The sequence below is a fragment of the Zootoca vivipara genome, chromosome 10, assembly GCF_963506605.1.
Source record: "Zootoca vivipara chromosome 10, rZooViv1.1, whole genome shotgun sequence".
Lineage (NCBI taxonomy): Eukaryota > Metazoa > Chordata > Lepidosauria > Squamata > Lacertidae > Zootoca > Zootoca vivipara.
In genome coordinates, this window is record NC_083285.1 from 62,469,238 (window position 1) to 62,492,432 (window position 23,195).

General features: G+C 43.2%; 1 protein-coding gene across 11 annotated transcripts in view; it reads right to left on the reverse strand.

Moving 5' to 3' along the window:
• The window catches only part of CELF2 (CUGBP Elav-like family member 2), a 494,364-nt gene that overhangs the window by 288,628 nt on the left and 182,541 nt on the right, over positions 1–23,195 (reverse strand). The window contains exon 1 of one of the 11 annotated variants that reach the window (XM_060279207.1): positions 17,715–19,361. The exons of 8 other annotated variants lie outside the window; for them this stretch is intronic. In XM_060279207.1, the coding sequence (XP_060135190.1) occupies positions 17,715–17,788 (74 nt within the window). In that variant the 5' untranslated portion in view covers positions 17,789–19,361. Of the gene's footprint in view, positions 1–17,714; positions 19,362–23,195 lie in introns of those variants that run through there. 2 more of the 11 variants (XM_035128591.2, XM_035128589.2) reach the window with 2 other exon arrangements.

Sequence of the window (23,195 nt, forward strand, 5' to 3'; positions counted from 1 at the left end):
TATTGTTGATTTTCTGTAAACCTCTTAGAGGTTTTATTACAATCAAGAGGTATAGAGAGGTTGTGAAATAAATCAAACCCCAAACCTTCAGTTTGAACAACGCCTTGCCATTGTTAGTACTGTGCCATCAACACTCTCTTTAGCATTTTGCAATACTGTATTTGATTCGGGATATATTTTCTGCCCCGAACAGGTGACCGGGCCTGGTTTTGTATAGCTGAGAGCTTTATACATTCTTATTCTTTGAAGCCTTTTTTTTTTAAAAAAAATGAGGATGGAAAGGATATACATTCCATTCTTTTAGGCACAATTTTGTGCGACAAAGGGCTGCAATTTTCGGTCTCTTGAAAATGTAATTATAGATAATGTTTGCATCAGTAGCACTAAACACAATGAACATGCAGGGCATGAAAACTCCACTCCAACCACATCCTCTTGGGCTACGAAGCTTGCCTTCTGCCAAGAGCAACAGCTCATCAAAAAGTTAATATTTGGCATATGGCAGCAGCATAGTATAGAATCATAGAGTTGGGAGACCACAAGGGCCATCCAGTCCAACCCCCTGCCAAGCAGGAAACACCATCAAAGCATTCCTGACATATGCCTGTCAAGCCTCTGCTTAAAGACCTCCAAAGAAGGAGACTCCACCACACTCCTTGGGAGCAAATTCCACTGCCGAACAGCTCTTACTGTCAGGAAGTTCTTCCTAATGTTTAGGTGGAATTTTCTTTCTTGTAGTTTGAATCCATTGCTCCGTGTCCGCTTCTCTGGAGCAGCAGAAAACAACCTTTCTCCCTCCTCTATATGACATCCTTTCATATATTTGAACATGGCTATCATATCACCCCTTAACCTTCTCTTCTCCAGGCTAAACATACCCAGCTCCCTAAGCCGTTCCTCATAAGGCATCGTTTCCAGGCCTTTGACCATTTTGGTTGCCCTCTTCTGGACACGTTCCAGCTTGTCAGTATCCTTCATCAAAAAGTTAATATTTGGCATATGGCAGCAGCATAGCATGTTTAGATACCGACCTATGCATCCATTTCTCCTTTCCTTTTCCCTTTTATCATCATCATATCTGCTGCATCAATACTTATAAACCCCCAAACAATGAACTCAACACTCTTCCATACATAAAAGGCTGAATCCAGATTTATAGCAGTTTGCTCAGAAATAAGTGCTACTGAGTTCAGTAACAGGCCTTAGTCTCAGGTATGTGGTTTTACAGAGGAGACTCTACCAGACCTACCTGGAGAAGCAGACAATTGTTGCTAGGACCTTCTGCTTGCAAAAGCACTTTCTCTACCATTGATCTAAATCCCTTCCTCACCAATCAATTTATGAGCAAAGAACCCTTTCGCTAACGAGAAACGAAGCTGCATTGAAAATTATCAAAGGGGAGAGACAAATTGCTAGAAATTCTCGTGGGTAGGATCCAGGGTTTTTGTGGAGCTTACCTTATTCTCAAGATGGCTGAGAGTTTTTGAGAGTGTCCCTTTTCCATAGCTGCCAAGTTATCCCTTTTTTAAAGGGATTTTCCCTTATGCTGAATAGGCTTCCTCGCGAGAAAAGGGAAAACTTGGCAGCTATGCCCTTTTCACTTTTCTCAAATCATCTCTCTGCTAGACTGCAACCTAAAGCCTTCCCGAGAACCCACTCCAAAGGCAGATTTAGGGGAGCATAAGCGGTTTGGTCACACTGGGCGCGGAGCCTCGCTGGTGTGGCAACTATGATTTAGAATGGAGCGAGAAAGGCAGGGAGACACCAAATTTTGGCATCATCCAGGGCACCACTGAAATTTGAGACCTGGAGATCTGCCGCTGCTCACACTTCCTGAAAACCTCATAGTCTCATGGGGTACATTTCCCTGTAAGTCAAGAAGGCTGTCTACTTGTCTTCTGAAATTCTGCTTTTTAACTCTGAAAGAAATTTGCATGGGAATTTGCACGGAAAAGGAAGCATTTCCCTTTAAAAACAAAACCCACTGAGTACACCAATCTCAGGTGCTTGGCAGCCAGCCTCCCTGGTTTCTGGTGCTTCGATTAAAGGCAAATATACCATAGAACAGGCATAGGCAACCTTGGATCTCCAGATGTTTTGGAACTACAACTCCCATGATCCGTGACCGCTGGCTCTGTTAGCTAGGGATCATGGGAGTTGTAGTTCCAAAACATCTGGAGAGCCAAGGTTGCTTATGCCTGCCATAGAATAATAAAAAAATGAGTTTGCATGGTGCTGATAAGATGTCAAAAGTCAGCACCAGATAAGTTTCCCTCCAATTACAATTATTATTATTTTTTAAAAAAATCTAAAGCACCCTGCAAATGAGGCTGGAAAACAAAAGCCTCTTTCCTTTTTTTGGGGGGGGGGAGACTTTTGGGAAATTGGGAGCAAAGATTTTAGCACAAGGACTTGTAGCCACTTAGAACCTTATTTCCATACATTGCATTGAGAATTTCCCAGTTGCCCTAATTAAAACTGTAAAGGCCAATTTCACTTCTAATAGACCGTCCTTCGCATGGATTGGGAGAGTCATGAAATAATAAAAAACCCCTCAATCTGACCTAAAGGTCCATGCTCATGGGTGAACGCAATTTATTTGAGGGGGGGGGAGCGTTGAGAATTTGATGCATACATGGGATCTCTACAAAGCAATATGCACCACTGGAGTTCACCGTAGCATCAACTGAACACAACTTACATCATACTAACAATAATAAAAATAAAAATGAGTCATGCTTGTATATTCCAAGTAACTACGCTGGTGCCTGGTAGCAAACAAAAAAATCAGCCCGAGGCTAATCAAGTGATCTTATAGCCGCTTTCTTGTCCCCTTTCAACACACTCAACCCTTGGAGCAATTTGTGCTCCTCCACCAAGAAAATTAGTAAGCTTTCAAAATAGATGAGCAAAAACAGACCCGGCAAAGGATAGATCATAAAAAACAGATTACTCAGGATAAAGGAGATATTCTGTGCCTGTGAGTAAACTGTTTTGTACAATTGGCTCTTACAAGAAAGAAGATTCCACCTCAACATTAGGAAGAACTTCCTGACAGTAAGAGCTGTTCGGCAGTGGAATTTGCTACCAAGGAGTGGAGTCTCCTTCTTTGGAGGTCTTTAAGCAGAGGCTTGACAGGCATATGTCAAGAATGCTTTGATGGTGTTTCCTGCTTGGCAGGGGGTTGGACTGGATGGCCCTTGTGGTCTCTTCCAACTCTAGGATTCCATGACTGATGAAGCATGTAGTGAAATCTGTAATATATCCAGAAAACAGGTCTTCTTTCGCCCACCTGCGATCAGGATGGTGGCTTTGATTCGCCTTCCCGTGATTGAGCCATGCACACGGCTTTGTGTTTCCAACTCAAGATCCATTGAAGGACATTCCACCCAGTTCATCTTTGATAAGCGGCTTTGAACATTTTTCATATTCTCCTTTGAGCTACCCTCACCGTTGTGGCAGCACAGGGTTGCCGTTCCGTGTTTGGACTCACACCACTTGTTGAACGGTTCATTAATCCAGTCTATATAATGTGCATTTGTTTAGATACAGTTGTGCTTTTATCCATTCCATGTTCACAGTAGTTCCAGGTCTTGACTTGCACAAGGCACCTTAATACGTTTGTTGTTTGAATGGCTCCTAGCCCATCTCTATTCTAGCTATTGTTCCAGTAAATTTGGTTTTATATTGACTAGCCAGTTTGTGGTGTTGTTGTTTTGTTTTGTTGTACTATTATTATTGTCACCACATTTGATACTTTGGGTATATAATTGAGCAGACCCTGACCATGCTGTCCTCCAGGGTCCTGAGCATCGCCCTGGCGAGCCCCCATGGGCTTTGTAAGGGGTGGTGGGGTGGCAGAATCAGTGCAGCGGGCCCTGATGGCGCAGCCTGGTGACCAGAAGAGATGCTGCCATCTCAATTGACACTGAATGTCAAATTAAGACGATGGCTGCTGCAGTTCCTTCCATGGTGCTTTGCTTTTGGAGCACCAGAACAGACCATATTGGAATGATTACCTTTTAGAAAAGAGGGCACCGCCATCAGCGGTGGACCATCTGAGGCCCATTGGCTCCAGCATCTACTCCACAATGCCAGGGGCTGATGCCTGGGCTGCACTGACAGAGGGTTGCAAGCACGTTCCCCGTGGGTTCCTGTAACTGCTGTCAGAAGCAACGGCTCCCACAGTCACAAAGAGGCTTCCGGCCACACAGAGGCTGCTACGTGAAACAGCCCCTAGATTTCATTTTACCTAAACATTACTGGACATGGAGCAGAGCTGCCTTCAAGATCACAGGGAGGGCCGTATGGGAGAAGCTCTCCTTCAGATACGTTGCGTCTCCAGCCTTTAAAGCAGAAATGTGGAAGTAACTGAGAGCGGCAATCCACCCCACAGTGGGGTGGGGTGGGGTGAAAGTGCTGGCGTTATAACAATCAAATAGATGCAGTTGGGGGATACATTTCCAGCTGGGCCTTCCGACAATGTTTGTGTTCACAACAACATCAACCCCTTTCCCTCATTTGCAAGGAGAGAGCCCCAGCCCTGGCTCCTTCTAATGCCTGAGAAAACTCACTAGACCCAAATCCTGCTGGGCTACAAAACAGCTAAAGCTCAGCTTCTGCTCATTTTGCATGTTCAGCACTGACCTACTTCAGAACAAGAAATGATGCATTACACCAGACTCTGTGATGAGAACGAGGCTTGCTTCCTTCCAGCTGCAAATCATCTAGTTATGTGCCTCTTCTGTAATTTACATGCCCTCCATGTGTATCCATTTTAATGGGGACAGTATCTGGTTCCTCCTGCCCCCAGACTGTAAGTGTGCACAGAATTTCTAAACAGGACTGAATTTACCTGTGGTTTCTACCGATTCAGGTTGGCGCAAGCACCACCTGATTTATTTGGGAGCTGGATCTTGCAACTCTGTGAACAGTCTAACACTGGGGCGAGGATCCTGTGGTCCTCCAGGTGTTCATGGACTACACCTTCCATTAATCCCAGGTAGCAGAGCCAATAATCAGGCATAATGGGATCTAAAAGACCAGCAACATACCGAGAGATATAGTTTTTTGTGCCCCTAGGGTGCATACACACTTCTTATATTAGCACCTATGGAGACTGAGTACTTCTCGTTTTTCTTTCTTAGAAAAAATATGGAACACACACACACACACACACACACACACACACACACACACACACACACACTCCCCCCCCCCACCTAAAGGCACAGTTCAGATGTAAACAATACTAGTGAATCTCTTTCAACCACTGAAGTGGAGAGAAACTGAAAGTTGCTAACATCAATATGAAGAAAAAAGGTGACACAACCATATATTATGGAATGTAACAGCTACAGTTTGTCCTGTAGAATGTTTGTGTGCTGGACGAATGGACACCAGTCCATCATAAAAGTCATTCATTTTCCCCCACCTACCCATCCCCGCTAGCTTCATGAAGCATTTGTGTCAGTTTTTCAGAAAGTGCTATGTCCCAAATTGCATTATAGAGTTTTTTGTTCCTTGAGACCCTTTGCGTCTGTCCCATTTTCTAGTGATCAATATTCCTGCTGCCAATAATAGAGGTTCAACTAAATGTTTATATGATGTTTACATGTTATCATATTATATTATATTGTATTAGTTTATATAACAACCCTTGGCTGTCTCCACTGAATATACCCAGCAATGCTATTTCAAGTCTTATTGCATTTTTTCAAATCTATTGCATTTTTCTCTCTCCTGAAAATCAGCTCTTGAGAAACTGGATTCATTCCAAAAATGCAAGCTCATTGCAGTTGATTCTACATTACCCTACAGTGCATCCATTTGCAAACAGATGAAAACAGGTGCAGGTGGTCTCAGCACTGCAGGGTGTATCCAAAACCTGATATATCCAACCTTCCAGGTGGGCATATACCAAGACTGCAATCACCATTTTCTTCTTCATTCACCTTCATATAAGATGGAGAAGTTATGGCTAACCTTATCAAGGAGAGGTTTTTCAAATGTGTATCTACACCAGGCATAGGCAACCTTGGCTCTCCAGATGTTTTGGAACTACAACTCCCATGATCCCTAGCTAACAGAGCCAGTGGTCAGGGATCATGGGAGTTGTAGTTCCAAAACATCTGGAGAGCCAAGGTTGCCTATGCCTGATCTACACCAAGCCTTGTGGATGGCAAGATCAAGAATCGGACAAGATTGAAAGCTGCATGATGCGCATGAATGATTCTGGACTGAGAAAAACTACATTTTTGTTGGTACTAACAGGTTAGTGTGTACACAGCCCTAATCTACCATTTCATAGGGGAATATATTTGAACCACACACACAAACCTACAAGCTCTTCCCCACTGCTGATCAGTGACTGAAAGTGAGGTTGCAAATCTCTCACAGGGCAATTCCAAACTTGTGGTGGGACTAAGGGTCAGTGACTGGCTGCCATTGAATCTGTTCCATTGCCCATAAAGACCTAGAGGTAATCAGCCAGCCAGACATAGGCAGTTGACTGTTCCGAGAAGCATTAGGAGAATGGTGAGGTTTTGCAGATTTTCAAACATCGTTCAACCTTTGCCACAAGTTAATAACTCTCAATTACCTGAGCCCATTTCAGGCAAATTAAGAGCACTTGTCTGGAACTAGGCCACACTGTCTCAGCGCTGCTGGACCACGCATCAGTGAGGGCGGAAGTTGATGAGGGAAGTGAATAGTCTGGTCAAGTAACCTCACTGATTGGTTTTGTGCCTGCTTGGAAAGGGAATAGCTGGATGGGGAGAAAAGGCCATTGTCCTCTTTGGGAAGCGTTTCAAAACTGCTTGTTGGCCAAGGAATGGCACATTTCCCTCCAAGGAAGCAAACGGAGTATGTGTGTGTGTGTGTGTGTGTGTGTGTGTGTGTGTGTGTGTGAGAGAGAGAGAGAGAGAGAGAGAGAGAGAGAGAACAAATTTCTCTTTTGAGGAATGTGCAGTGACTAAATCCAGCGAGTTTTCAATCTTTCCACCTTCCAGATGACCTTCCCCGCATCAACTTTGTCTGCTGACAAAGTTCTCAGACATTTGCCACGCAAGCTCTTGGTGTTGCAGAGGTTTATGGGGAGATCTCCTCAGCACTGCACATTCACACGAGCAGGTAAATAATAATCAATACTTCAGCACCAACTTGGTCTACCGTGCCTAATACTGAGGAATCCCTAAACTTGTTAAGGAACCCCAGGATTTCCCATAACACAGTTGAAAACCAATGAAACCCAAGCAAGGTTTGGTATCATTAAAATGATCAAGCTCTGGATCCATGTATCAGACAATCGAGAGCAAGTGCAGAGGAAAGACTTATTGGGATCTACTGGAAGATCAGCAGGTGATTTGCTGTAGATCGGCAAGGACTCCCAATTGTTTAACAAAAAGTAATCTGCCACTCACAACCAAATTAGGCTGCTAGGAGTCTCATGTTATTATTTAAAAGCATTGTAAGCTACTTAATATATATATAGTTTAAAAGTCTCTAAGCATCTGTAAGTAATTTGTAGTAACTCAGGTGTAGGTTTATAATTATATATGCAGCACCATCTAGTTTGTGGCTTTTGGGGTGGAATAAGCAATTGACTCCATCCCTTGGGCCATTATTTTGCAGCTGGAGCCACTGCTCTGTACCTGACTCTGGCTGGTGGACCTTGTGGTCTAATAAAAAACAAAAATGTGGTTCTGGCAAGCTTGAAACCTTCCGGGGGAAGGCCGTATCTCAGTGGTATAAGATCTGCCTTGTACGTAAATGGTCCCAGTCATGGCTAGGGAAGAACCCTGCTTGAAATTCTGGAGAGCTGCTGCCAGTCAGTGTAGACAGCACTGAGCTAGATGGCTCAGTGGTCTGACTTCTTGTGACGTTCTATGTTCCTGTGCCTGAATTGGAGACAGAGAGACCCATCAGGGTGTCCTGTCTGGATGTACATACACACATAGTAGATAAAAAACTAATTAAATTATTTCTCTCTTATATTTCAATAAAAATACCCAAGGCCACACACAACACACGTACAAAATCATCCCTCCAGGTAGAGCTGGGATAGAAAGGGCAGATCCATCCAGCTGCTGCGTGGAAAACAGCCTAAAAGGGTGTATTAGTATTTTTGGTATAACAATGAAACTTCTCAGTGGATGGACGAGCTTGAGCAAAAATTGATCGGCGGTCTCTTTGGATGCTGGCAACTAATGCATGCCAACTAAAGATAGACTGCTGCTATTAATGCAGCGTCAGGGCACGTGTTGAGCTCTCATCCTTTGAAATGCTGTAAGCAGGTTAAATGACAGAGCCTTTTTAATATCAATTAATTGACAAACGGCAGGCTTACCACTGACATCGTGAGTCATGCTCAACCAGCACAAGTGGAAAGCTCCCCAGGCAATTATGGTAAAATGGCAGCTGCAAGGGTAATGCCTGATACACAGAATCCTTCTCATCTGTTAAGTTCGTAGAGAATCAGGCACCAGCTAAGCACAAGGGCTGAAGAGTACGTAAAAGGCTGGGGAGGAAACTAGGTTCGGTTCACATTATGTGAACAGGATTCACACTTCCTGAAACAATTTGAATGCCAAAAGGCAGGCATCGTTTTATATTTACGCATCTACGAATTTTGTAATGCAGCTCTCCTTCCCAAAAAAATTGTATAGATATGGGTGCATTGGGGAATGGGTGTGCAAAAATGCCAGTGTTATTGAGGATAACGTACAGAATGCATATTAGGGGGAAATGTTTGCAAAATGGTTTCAACTAGGCAAACCTACACACAAAGGTAGAAACGTACACTAAAACGATGGTGGATTTTTGTAAGATTTTTTCCTTTTTCCTTCCGCAAGCAAACTGATGCAGAAATGTGGAAAAATGAGAGACCTGAAAGTGAAAGATCCATCCTTAATAACTCCCCCCCCCAGTTACATTATCCATGAAATGATTACAAAAATATTTCTGGAACGCAGACACAATGCTTTAGTCATTGGCTGAATCTTCAACTGCAAGTCCAGCGAGCCGTCGGTGTTTGTGCTGAAAAAGTGGGACATTGTTTGAAACACCAGAGGTCAACTTCCTCTCGCTAGCCGGCCATGAGATGTTTCAGCACTAGTAGACATCACCTGGCATTATCAATTCAAGAAGTGTGGGGCATACACAGGTGGCCCAGCCTTGAGAGTCACCCAGTCTAGGTACTTGTGGCCCATTCTGATGTATAAATGAAGATCATGGATCGACAGACTTGCCTCAGCGTTTTCAATAGAGGGAATGCTTCCATGAACCCGCAATGCTTTCAGAGAACTGCCAATGCCAGTTAAGAATATGCAAAGCTAGTTGGACCAATGCTCAGATACAGCAACAGGAGATCCCTTCATCTGTCCAAGGCATGCCATCCGATTGGCCTTCTGTTAGGTGGATGTTGGAGGGGCAAGGGAAACAACAGGCGTGACCTATTGGCAGATAGGAACCTGCTTTATACCGAATTTGCCTATTGATCCGGCTACTTCATGTGTGGTCCACACTGACTGGCAGCTGCTCTCCAGGGTTTCAGCCAGGGAACATTCCCAGCCCTACCTGGAGATGCTGATGATTGAAATGGGGACCTTCTGTATGAAAAGCAGAAGTTCTACCGCTGAGCTATGGTCCTTCCTAGAGAAGCATACTTGGTGAATATAAACACTGCCACTGCAGTTTGGTCCTTTAGCTAAGGCTGAACTCCCTTCCCTTGACATTTAGGAACATAGGAAGCTGCCTGATACTGAGTCAGACCACGATCCATCTGCCAGTCTTCTCTGGCTGGCAACGGCCCTCCAGGGTTTCAGACACAGGGTGTTCTCAGCCCTATTTGAAGCCGTCATGGATTGATCATGTGACATTCTGCACACAAAGGAGATAAAACTACCACTGAACTGCAACCTCTCCATGAGGTCACCAGGTCCAGATTCATTGCAGGCTTGCTAGTTATGGGCACGCAAGGATAGCAGGCAATTTCTCTGCAAAATGGGCTCACCTGGGCATTCACTGGAACACGGTGTATTTAAGGCTGAGCGTAAAACAAAAGTTGCTTCCCGGTGACATTTTAAATGCCATTATATTGCCTCTGTTATAATTTCAACGTTATTATCTGAAGGGGCTCAAGCTGTGAAGAAAACCGATAGGCTGCCAAGGAGGAGCACATTTCTATGATATATGCTGGCATTGTGAGGAGAAATTGATTGTCAAAACGGCATCCTCCAGAGGAAGAGTGGCATGCGTGAGCTAGGAGAGAAGGACAAAGGTCTAGGCTTAGCAGCAGTCAAGCCAACTGGAGGACCACATTGAACACCCGTCAACACCATTCACAGGCGACACAGAATGGGTGGAGGGAGCCAAAGGCAATCCAAGCATTGGAGAACCTTCTTAAAATCTTGAATAGGAAACTAGGAAGCCGTCTTGGTGCAGCCAGAGCTTGGGATCCATCTAGCTCAGTATTGTCTTTCCAGGGCGCTTGAGTGATTTGATCTTTGCAAACTGCCCTGATTGGCACACACACACACACACACACACACACACACACACACACACACACACACACATGCACCGGACCAATGTACAGATCACAACCTAAGTTACCCCACCGGACCAGCCTTTGCACTTTGGGAATGCTCTGAGCTGAAATGCACATGTCAAAATATGTTTGTACAGGTGTATTTTGAGAGAAAATGCATTTAGAACCGCGTATTCTCAGGGGGAGCGTTTAGAGATGTGCATTTAAAAAAACAAATTTTAATGTGAAATTTCATCCTTTTTTATTTTAAGGGATTCAGATTAACGTGGAACTGGGTTGTAACAGACTTATGGGTAAACATAGACCAGTAATAGACGGATGTGCCTCCACTATTGCTTACGCTGACCGGCAGCAGGGTTTCAGAAAAAGGTGGTTCTTAGCACTATCTAGAAATACCAGGGATTAAACTTTGTAGCTTTTTCGGATACAGTATGTGTGCACCCACCGAGCTGGGGGGCCTTCCCAAGAGAGAGGGAGCATTTGACATCAGAAGTTAGACATTTTGCAGGAAAGTATTTGGTCTCCCTTCATACATGAAAATTGAGCTTGGGAGTGTGGGCAAAGCAATTAAAGGCTGATGATTCTAAATAGGAACAATTATTCCAGAATTACTTTAGAGCATCACTTTTATTGCTCCAATTAGTTTTTATTTTCCAAAGAGATTCTCTCGTGTTGGTATTCCTGTCCCCACAGTGAGTTGCCTATCCTTTCTTCTTCCCCAAGAGCTACATTCTCTCCCTGCCCAAACATTACGTGGAGCTTCCTGCAAAATTTGGATTTCGCTCTCTCCCCAAAACCTCCTGCCACCAAACACAGATAACCATGTCAGAAGAGATTGTTATGTATTTTGCAACAATAAGGGATTCAATCCCCAAACAATAGCACAATGAAAGGAATTAGTTGGGCTAAAGAAATCGAAGGAAGCAATCCCTCCCAAGCTTGAATCTAAGGCGCTTGGGTGATACGCATATTCTGTGGGCCATCAATGACTTCTCCCAGTCTCTAGTGGGTCATTTCCTGTTGGTATACATTTTTTACGTTCCATGAATTTTTAAATTGCCTAAATTCTCCCACTCTGCCATTCATGCACAATTTCCAAGTTGCTGCTGCTGCTATTATTTAAAGAACGTGTGGGATTAATTATGAAACTTGATTGCCTTAGCCAAAATTACTATAAAATACTAGACAATTAAAATACACCGAAACCCATTCTGAAATGTTTAGAAGAACGTCTTTTATCTCTCCAATGTAAGCAAAATAAATAAATCATATTAGTCACTGAGTTTTAGTCTGGGTGACAAGAAACAAATAAGCGAACAATGGAAATGTGTGAGATTAAAGGAAGATATACCACATCTGATAGACAGAAACTAGTACGTTGAAAAAGCAGTGTGATATCACTATTATTAGTAAAATTTAAAAAATACATCTCCTGCATGTTGAATAAGCACCATCTTCATTTAATCTCATATATCCACATTTGGGTTGGGGTGTTCTTTTCAATCGGATTAGAACCCCGGAAAGGATTCAATTTGTTTTTGGTTTACACGATGCCTAAAATAATAATAATAATAATAATAATAATAATAATAATAATAATACTTTAAAATCTAGGCATTGTACAAAGTAAAAATAAGACCATGGACTTTATAGTATCTAACAATAGCTGTAAAGATGAGCAGGGAAGAAGAATATATTAGATCCCCTGCCCGCAGCTTAATTTACCATGTGTATCACTGAAAATCCTTATTCAGTTTTGAAGCTTTTAATCTTCATTCAAGGTTCTTTTTATTATTCCTCCTTCCTTAGGCATTCATCAATGGCTGCCAAAGGAATCGGAACAGAGCAACCCACAATGAACTATCATCGTGGAACAATTTAAAATGATACAGCCAGCCAGATCAATGCTAGAACTGTCTGCCAAAATACGAACATACGATAAGGAAACAAAATCAAACAGCTGATAACAAGGTACACAGTTTCTGACTGGCAATAGGTGCTGCGCACTTTCTCTCTCTCTCTCTCTCTCTCTCTCTCTCTCTCTCTCTCTCTCTCTCTCTCTCTCTCTCTCTCTCTCTCGTGTGTGTGGGGGGGAGGTTTCCAGGTCTTTTTATAATGCATATTTTGTGATTTAATATTTTTTCAATGCAGTTGAGCATTTTCTCTTGTAAGGCAATCCCCGACTGAACCAGACTCTGAGCCCCCCTCAGAAAGGGCGCTACGCAGACAATGAAACCCTATAGAGATTAAATTCTGTAGTACACTGAATGTCTTAAAAGAAAAAATACACCAGCTCTTCAAATATATCATCAACCACCACATAATTAACACATTGGCATACATGTGAGAAAATGTGACTCATCTCAGAGATAATTCAAAGACTAATTTTAATGGATAACTCATGGCACTTTTCTATGGCACCCAAAAATGCACATGATTATATTCTTGAGTCATTAAAACATAAAACTCAAATTTAGTTGGTGTCTGCGACACTCAGGTCTGGTAAAAGAAAAGGAGCACAATGGAATCCAAAGTGATGAACGGAGTTGCTAGACTGTCGCATCAAGATGTAAGAGCACAGTGCCCAAAATGAACAACCGTGCTCATATTAATATAATCGATAATCACTCTAATCCAAAACTGAAGGTGAACTCCAATGCAGATACAGGACTCTCTGGAACCCATAATGCACTGTTCATTTGAATAGGACAAACAGGTCCATGTGTACAAAGGAATGTTTATATGGACTTCTGGCCTCCATTGAACTGAATGAGTAGCCCTTCTGCGAAATAACTGGATGAGTGAAAGCCACCGAGCATTGTTCTCCCCGTCGATTTCAGTGATGTGAGATGTCTTTTATCCACCACATTAGTGTCTGCTACTGGAAAAAACACAAGCATCCCCCCCTTTTTTGCAAAATACCATTATGTCCTCTTGAATTACTTCATCTCTTGAGCGGTCCAAACATTCCCTTAGTATTGCAGTAAGGGTTAGCTTTCTACCTAGTGCTCGGGACTAAGAGATTTCAATATACAAAATGATGTTTTATGGTACACAAGTGATGCTGTACCATATTTTTTGGGGTGGCTCTTATAAACCATGCTCACTCTGATCCAGTGATTTGCTATCAAGAGGTCCAGAGGACACACGATCTTCCCTTGAAGAATTAAGGGTTGCTACACTTACAGGAGGAAGCTACTAAGACCTTTGCGATCAAGGATATTCTTCCCCCATCCCTCCAAAAGGCAGGAGGTCACATGTTCTTAGATTGGAGTGAGTAAGCACAGAGCAATTTGATGATGAAGCTTGGTTTGCTTACAATGGTATAAAAATCCAAAGACAGCGATGGAGACCAAGCTGATAAGTGTGTGGTCCTAGGAACTACTATGCTATCAAAGGTAAGGACAGGTAGTTTTATTAGCTGTGATATACTCCTGCTGATGTAAGCTGGCCCAGGGAAAGGAAACCAGAGGGTAGGGTAGCCTGGGAAATGTAAATAGAGAATTCTCTGAGCTTCGTAGGTGCTCATGTGAAGTCAGAATGGTGAGTGTGTGTGTGTGCTGTTGCCTGTTGTGGTGCCCTGGCTAATACCTCAACGTACCACCCTCTGGACGGAGCCCCTTGGTTCTTCTACACCATTGACAACTGCCACTGGAAGATAAGGGAATGCATCACATTTTATGTGACGGGGAAATAGAACCAGATGAAGTCCGCAAAGGGCACAACAAGGAAAGGAACCATCTATGCAACCTCCTGGGATCACCAGCAGCTACCCTCCATGGCTATTGTTTCATGGCATATTTTTTTATGATGGAATTCCAGAAGGAAGTACTAGAGGACTTTCTTGCCCTACTCATCTTGCCCAGGCTGTGGCGGTATCTACATCAGTACAAGTGACTGAATACTTACACTTTCGGTGTCAGCTTAGCCTATTAAAGTAATATGCACTATGCATTCAGTGTAGCACCCAATTCAAATGTTATTATCTTAAGAGTAATAAGAAACCAATCCACAAAACTCTCTCTCTCTCTCTCTCTCTCTGTGTGTGTGTGTGTGTGTGTGTGTGTTTTGGGAGCAAGGATATCCACTACTTTCTTGTTGATTATTGGAGTCGTAAATAAACCTTAAAAGAGTTGAAAACCATAATATGTATTTCAAACTGGCAATGTTTAAAGATTAAGCAGATCCAAAATTATATGCAGTAGCTTTCACGAACATTGGAATATCTTATGACATTCTTCCCTAGGCAAGCAAAGCAACCTTCAAAAAAATAAAGAAAATGACATTTTCTAACAGTTTGCGAGAGACAAAAAACCGACAACCCTTTTCCATCTACATCATTTAACCCTAATCTAATATTCTCAAGCATTAAATAACTCCTGGCTAAAGACAGCTTTGGTTGTTCTCACCTAGGATATAAAATTAAGGGTTGGGTAACAACCCATTGACCATGCTATAGGGCTCGTTCCCATTCGTTTCAGTAGGGATTTGCAGGGGGAGAACTTCCTTGTGGATTGTGCCCTTTGCCGAAACTTTTGAGCCGCTCACCCAACAGGCAGCGTGAGAAAGATTAAACGGGTTCACAGGCTTGGGCATCTGGGACGGGCGGCCTAAAAGGGCAACATGCTTGTATGACAAACGGCTCTTCATGGGCAATCAAGCTGTACAACTGTTCATTCATCAACGTTGAGAATTATACACAAACCGAACCAATCGCATCTTTGGCAGGGGGTGGGAGAGAGAGAGAGAGACTGTAATGATGCAATTGTTTTCCACTCTTGAGAAAGTGCAAGGTCATATATCCTTATTTAAAGACTGGACACCCCCTACTATTCTTCCTCCAACCCCAGCTGAAGCCAGCAAACTATTCTTTATTAATTGTGCAGACGGTACGTGCGCAATCCCTGGGAAGCATCAATCTTTATAGCTGCTTGGACCATCCACTAAGTTACATTTCTGCATTGTGATGCGATCTCATAACATGATCACTAAGGCAGACTATATACAAGAGTTACTGCTGATACAGCTCCTGTTCCGTAATGGAGGGGAGGGGGGGGAACCCTGAGTGAATGCAAAGCTATTTATCAAAGCCTTTTAAAATACAATCCTGCATCGTTTTCAAACAGAGCCATAGTATGGATACTTCTTTAAAAAAGGAGAATTATGGGCTTCTAGACAAGCCGGAAGACTTCCCCTCGCCCCACAACTCCAGAAGGCAAGATTCTGAAGGAATAATTTTACACGATTCTCATCCTTCAACGGGTGGGTTGAGGAAGTATTTCCATAAACTTATGTGACAGCCAAAACACCACCAGATTCAGGTAATAGAACCCTGGTGTTCCAAGATAGTCATCAGCAATATCTTTTCTGACTGATTTGGAGGGGCCAGCAGTAAGAATGTAGAAAGCTGAGAGGAACACAACACACAAGCGGACATTTGCACATTGACAGATCTTCTCAAAAACTATTTGAGAGCGTCAAGTTGGCACTCTCCTGGGCGAAGGATGGGTAACATAACAGCAACAAAACAAAACAAGCAACTGTAGCACATACCATTGAGGCTCCGAGTTAAGGGAAATGGTCGATTTCGGAAACTCACCATTCCCAACAACAGACACCATGTTCTAAATTTAGGATTATCCGAAAGTGGACTGTGGAAGGCATCGACGACGCATGTGTATTATGCACAATGCATATGACAGAGAGGCTCACCCATACTAAAAATGACATCCCCACCTCGGCAACACATTAATCCTCAGCAGCTGAAACAGATGGGCTATTTCATGAATAGTTCATCTCAAACGCTCCATCAGCTAAGAAATCTACAGCCCCAAGAGAAAAATTACCGGGGAGGTGGGTGGGGTGGAATTAGGTGCCCACAACTTTGAATGAATCCATAATATGGCCGGCACCAGACTATATGGGAAGGAAGTGGGTTTCCATTCCCTTTTATTTTTTAAAAAATGATAGTTTTGAAGACCATTCACAAAGTTCTATTCGAACTTCCACCTTGTACACACTTTCCACTAAAGAGACGTACTACGTAGCCAGTGCTGCAATCTCATTGCCTCCCTTTTCATTATATAAATTCAGCATGGTCATATTCTTGTTTGCAAAGTTCGGCGTGATCCTATTATTCTTATTTCAGACGGGATTAATTTTGTTTTCCAGGAAGGATGTTATGTTAGGGTCCAGATTTTCCCTGTTGGATTTTTGCCTTGCATTCCTAGAGAACCCAAAATACACTTTCTTTTCCTTTCCTGTTGTCAGGCAATGAAAGAGCAACTGGAACTTTAAAGATCAAGTGGCGAGGCAGAAAATTAACCAAATCTGTTTCCCTTCATGAAAATCTAGCATGCACGTCGTCCAATCAATCTCTCTAGTCTTTTCATCCCTGTATACAAGAGTAATCTTCCTAATAATTAACACTAAATTTACCATGCATCCGCCAACATGGGCAAAATTGTCTGTTTTAATTTCCTTCCTGCTGTGTCACAAAAACTGACCACATTTCCCACATATTCAAACAGTCTGCATCTGTGGCTAATTTATTTTTCAATGCATTTTCTTTCTTCATCTGAGCAGGTTGCGCCTTAGCCCCCTGAACAAGTTAAGATTTCTAAGCAGGAGGCAAAATATCTGTATAGGAATTTCCACTGGATGTGAAGACTGTGCCTCTCTTAAAAATAAAATAAAACAAAACCCTGTAAGGCTCGGCACTGCATTTCCCCACGTTAAATAAGCAGAATATAAATCATACTTATCGGGTCTCTGCTCTACAGCTACCATTAACCCCGCCCCCCGTTTCCCTGATAGAGAACGTTGCAGATCAAACACAACCGGGGGGGGGGGTGAGTGCAAGAAAACACACACACACACACACACACACACACACACACACACACACTAGAGACCAGAAAAGAATTTTCAAGTGACAAGAGACGGGGAATAAATCCTTACTCTGCCACACAGACACTTCTAGCAGTAAGTCGGTAGCCAGAGAAAGAGAGAGAGAGAAAGGAAGGGAGGGAGAAACCCAGGGCTTTTGTTTATACCATCAAAACCCTCTAGGAAAAGAAAGCACACAGAATACAACCATCTAGAATCTCGGGAACTGGCTTGGTCTGAGGTTCGGATGCTGCCGGGCAACTGAGTCAGTACTTACATTCTGTCGGAAACTAGCAAACGGCTATCAACCATCATCTCCGGCAGAAAATCCAGCTTGAATGAAGAAGTCATCTTCTTCTCCTTCTTCTCCTTCTTCTTTTTCGTCTTCTTTTTCTTCCTCTTCTCTTCCCTCCTATGCACACCGTTCTGGTCTGGCAAATAAGAATGTTTCTCTTGCTTGTCTGATTCAACAACTGCACTGGCCAAGAGACAGGCAAGGACAGGTGCGGGAGGCCTCCCCAAGGCAGCAGTCAGAGTCGGCAGTTGTCACATTCTCTCCCCCTCTTGTTTTCCTCCAATCCCCTCTGAAATCTACTGCTGAGGCAACTGTCTATAGAGCGCCAGGTGCTGAAAACGGGGGGCGGAGCCACTTCCCCACTGCAGCTAGAATTTAACCCCTGCAAACCCGGGCAGAGAGCCTCGGCAACGAGCTGGACGATGCACGCTCAAAATTGTGGACAGGCTCGATTTGTTTTAAAGGAGGTTTTCTTTTTGGGGGGTGGGGTGGGGTGGGGTAGAGAAAAGGCAGCCAGACAGCCAGCTTCTCTCAAATGCATAAGGAATCAGTTTCTCGATTTCCAACGCGCTTTTATTTAACTCACTCGGGATCCTGCTAACTGCTTGTTGTGGCGATGATAAAAAGAGTTTTAGAAGGGTGCACAAAACAAGAACCACCACAAAAAATACCCCCCTGTTGAACCCAAGGTCTGTTTATTTGGGCCTCGTCCAACTTCTATTGGTAGCTCTGCACTCTGCAAAGCAGAAACAAATCGCATTTAAAATAACTCTCATCTATGCAGGGCAAAGAAGCGATCTGTTAACGAATTCATAAAATTAGCTGCGGGGGGGGGGGCGCTGAACGGGCTAAAGTGTTTGGCTTCTTCCTTCTTTATCCAAGGAGACAGATAGATAGATGATAGATAGATAGATAGATAGATAGATAGATAGATAGATAGATAGATGATAGATAGATAGATAGATTATAGAGAGATAGATAGATAATAAAAACGCAAACATGGAAAGGTGATTAATCGCACAATGGCTCTGATATTCTCAGGAACACTCATAAACCTTTTAGAATATAGCCCTTTCTGATATCTGAGAATATTTATTTTAAAATATCCATAATGAATCCAGATGGGGTCAAGGGGAGAAGGGGAAGAAATCATCTGGGGGGGGGGGACTTGCACTATGAAACCAAAGCAGCCAGGACTATGTGGACAAGAGAGAGAAAGAGAAAATATGTTTAAAGACCCTCTCATATTTTACGTATTTATGGCTCGGTGTCCAATGCGCTTAAATGCCGATTGAGAAACTGATACCAACCCCCTAGGAATTTGAAATATGAAGCAGCCCTACACCAGTCACTATAATAAATGAGGCACTTTTACAATAAAGCAGTAAATGTTTCAAGGCAGATGTCGCCCTCATTCACATGAGTTCAGCAGAACTAACTTTATGCACTAAAAAGCACACTTCTCATTCTCATCAAACAACTGTACATTGATTCAGGGACCCCAGCGCTCTGTTCAAAAGGCTCGAAACTGATCATGAAGCTATGCGAAAACTTCAGAAGAAGCAATTTCTTACTGCTGAATTACGGCATTCTGTTTGCACAACTGATCCACTTGTGCAAAAAGGACTTCTTTTCCCTCCCCTCCCTTCTGAAACTCCCAATGTGCCCCCAAAATCTGCTCTGGGACAGACTGAGGGAGAATAAATAATAATAATAATAATAATAATAATAATAATAATAATAATAATAATATATTTATACCCCGCCCATCTGGCTGGGTTTCCTCAGCCACTCTGGGCGGCTTCCAACAGAAATATTAAAATACAATAATTTATTAAACATTAAAAGCTTCCCTAAACAGGGCTGCCTTCAGATGTCCTCTAAAAGTCTGGTAGTTGTTTTTCTCTTTGACATCTGGTGGGAGGACATTCCACAGGGCGGGTGCCACTACCGAGAAGGCCCTCTGCCTGGTTCCCTGTAACTTGGCTTCTCGTAATGAGGGAACCGCCAGAAGGCCCTCGGCACTGGACTTCAGTGTCCGGGCAGAAAGATGGAGGTGGAGACACTCCTTCGGGTATACTGACGAGGGGGGGGGGGCTGGAGGGGGTGAGAAAAGGAAGGGGCTCTTGGTGAGATGCTGCATCTCACCCACTATTTCCTTCCTTTTTATTAGTTCAACATATTGCAGCACAGATCTTTAACATTTTAAAAAAAATAAAACAGTGCTCTCCTGAAATGAAGGAATCCAAGCTAAATCCAAAACACAATATCGGCATCAGTGCATTACTGTGCCCCAGCAGACAGATCTATACATCATGCTATTAGATTTTGCACAGAATATTCTCCAGTTTCTATGTTGGCATCTTAAACATGGCTGCATAAAATTATCGGGGGGGGGGGCGCAATGACTTGCCAAACGTTCTGGTTATTTCTATGCCATTTGGCACCCGTTTAGTTTGATGTGACAGCTCAGCATCAGGTGTGATATCATTGCGGGTGCCTAAATAAAAAGTCACGAGGATCGCCGCACCCAATCAAATTGAATAGCAGTGAGGGCAAACGTGGCCGAGGGCAGTGAGAGCAAAGGAGGAGGCGGAGCCGAAAGAACACGGCAGAAGTGAGGGGAACAAAAGGGACCGAGCAGCTCCGAAAAATACAAGTGTCTGCAAGAGTATTAGTTGCTGAAAGAAGCAACTTTCTGCATGAATGAAAGCAGATACAAAACTAGGTCAGTCGTTTTAGCGGAGCCCATAAAATATATTACAATATATTTATATACCCACGTGCAAACACACACACATTTATTTTATTTTTCAAAACTTGTACGCCATTTAACTGTAAATGAAACCTCTAAGCCAGGGGTAGGCAACCTAAGGCCCATGGGCCACAGTTGGCCCACGGGGGTTGTTTAACTGGTCCATGAGCTGCCCCTGAACCGAGCTGCCCGCTTGGCAAGTCCCCGCACGCTGCGCTAAACCAGCGCTGTGCGGTGACTCGCTTCCACAGCACCAGAAATCGCATCTGCACATGCACAGGTGCTGAAAATCGTGTCTGCGCAGATGCAGACACAGGAAATCGCGGGTGCTTATGCACACACGCAATCCGGCCCACGGAGGGATCTCTGCTGGAGTGAAGCGGCCCAGGAGAGATAAACCTTGCCGACCCCTGCTCTAAGCGGTATAATAAAAATTATTAATAAAATCAATGAAAAAGCAGAATGAGTAAGATTGACATCTAGAGTTATATATAGTAAGAGAAAAGAACATATTAAAAACACACATCCGCTTTACATGTCTGGGCAGGGTGCCCAATGAGATAGGTTTTTGGTGGGTGTTGAAAAGAACGCAGTGCAGATGTCTGCCTAAAGTCAATGGGCAGGGAGTTCCACAGTGTAGGAGCTGCCACACCAAGAGATAAGTTCCTCACAAATGCCAAATGAACGTTGTGTGACACTCGTAACGCATATGTAGGTATGTGCCCTGTAGGTCAACTTATAACTAATAAAATATATGTTGGCCTCTTAGTGCAACTATATAGTCTTCAAAATATCAGCTTTAGCAATTGCTGAAGATGGAGCAACACAGGTGTTGGAAGAGGTTTGTTCTCTGTTGCTCCAGAAGGCTGGACTAGAAGCAATGGTTAGAAATGGCAAAGAAGCAGATTTCAGCTAAACACGGGGAGAAACTTCCTCACAGAGAGAGAGAGGTTTGGGCAGAGAGAGGAACAGAGACTGCCTCCGGAGGTGGGTGGCCAATCCTTCACTACAGGCTAGACAGCCATCTGCCAAGGATGCTCTAGTTGCAACAGTGCTGATTGAGGGAATGAACTGGATCTGAGGTCCCCCAATTCCACCCCCCCACATAGACCACTTGAACATTACTGATGGTATTGGCAGACCACATAATGATTTTCCAGCCTGCTATAGTAGTTGTGCTGTGAACATTGCTGCATGATATTCAATTGCATGTTTATTGCTTCTCTAATTTCTCACGTTCCGTTTTATTGCATTACAACTTGCATTTTAAATGACAGAAGCAATAAAAAATACAGTTACAATCAATATGAATATTTAATACAGGCATGCCACAGAGCACCTGAAGGAAGATCTCAGACCACCAGTGGTCTACGGATCCCAGTTTGGGAAGCCGAGATCCAGGTCACCTCCCAAGATCCTTTCCAACTCCAGAATTCTTGATTTGTTCCTATTCCTCTCTTTCGCCCTCTTCTAAATATGTGTAGTGCAGTGGGAACTAAGCAGTGATAAGATCCATGCTGCTCCTCTCAAAAGTTAAATACAGTACAAGCAGCACGCAAGGGCACAAGATTCAATCAAGTTTCAATCAAGTATTATTTTTCAAGTTTCAATCAAGTATTATTAGTACAAAAAGAAAACAATAAGAGAACCATATACAAGTGCTGACACAGAAGCCAAAACCAAACGTCAAGCAGATAGCATATACAAATCAATACCGAAAGGCAAACCAGTCTTTATGGTCTTTGAGGCTATATAGCGGTCAGCAAAGTGGCAGCAGGTCGAACGAGGTGTCAATGATAGACAGGCTGCCGGCGTTTTTCGCCTGTTTCGCCCACATGACGGGCTTCTTCAGTAGTTTCTCCTTCTGCTTTCAGTTATGTTTAATGCATTCAAATTCGTATGAAACCACTTATCTTGGCTTAGGCCATAATGCTCAAGTTCTTTTTCAAAAGGTTCTCTCATGCGGCTTTAATACATTTACATATTCAATTTCTTATATTCAGAGTTTTCTTAGTTTGAGCATGTATTGACTAAGCCTATCAAAAGTTAAGCTATGTTTCATTTATCCACAAATAATAATAATAATAATAATAATAATAATAATAATAATAATAATTTATTTATACCCCGCCCATCTGGCTGGGTTTCCCCAGCCACTCTGGGCGGCTTCCAACAGAAATATTAGAATACACTAATTTCTTAAAGATTAAAAGCTTCCCTAAACAGGGCTGCCTTCAGATGTCCTCTAAAAGTCTGGTAGTTATTTTTCTTTTTGACATCTGGTGGGAGGGCATTCCACAAGGTGGGTGCCACTACCGAGAAGGCCCTATGTCTGGTTCCCTGTAACCTCACTTCTCGCAATGAGGGAACCGCCAGAAGGCCCTCGGCACTGGACCTCAGTGTCCGGGCAGAGCAATGGAGGTGGAGACGCTCCTTCAGGTATACTGGGCCAAGGCCATTTAGGGCAGGGGTCAGCAAACTTTTTCAGCAGGGGGCCAGTCCACTGTCTCTCAGACCTTGTGGGGGGCCGGACTGTATTTTTTTTTAAAAAAAATGAATGAATTCCTATGCCCCACAAATAACCCAGAGATGCATTTTAAATAAAAGGAAACATTCTACTCATGTAAAAACATGCTGATTCCTGGACCGTCCGTGTGCCAGATTTAGAAGGTGATTGGGCCGCATCTGGCCCCTGGGCCTTAGTTTGG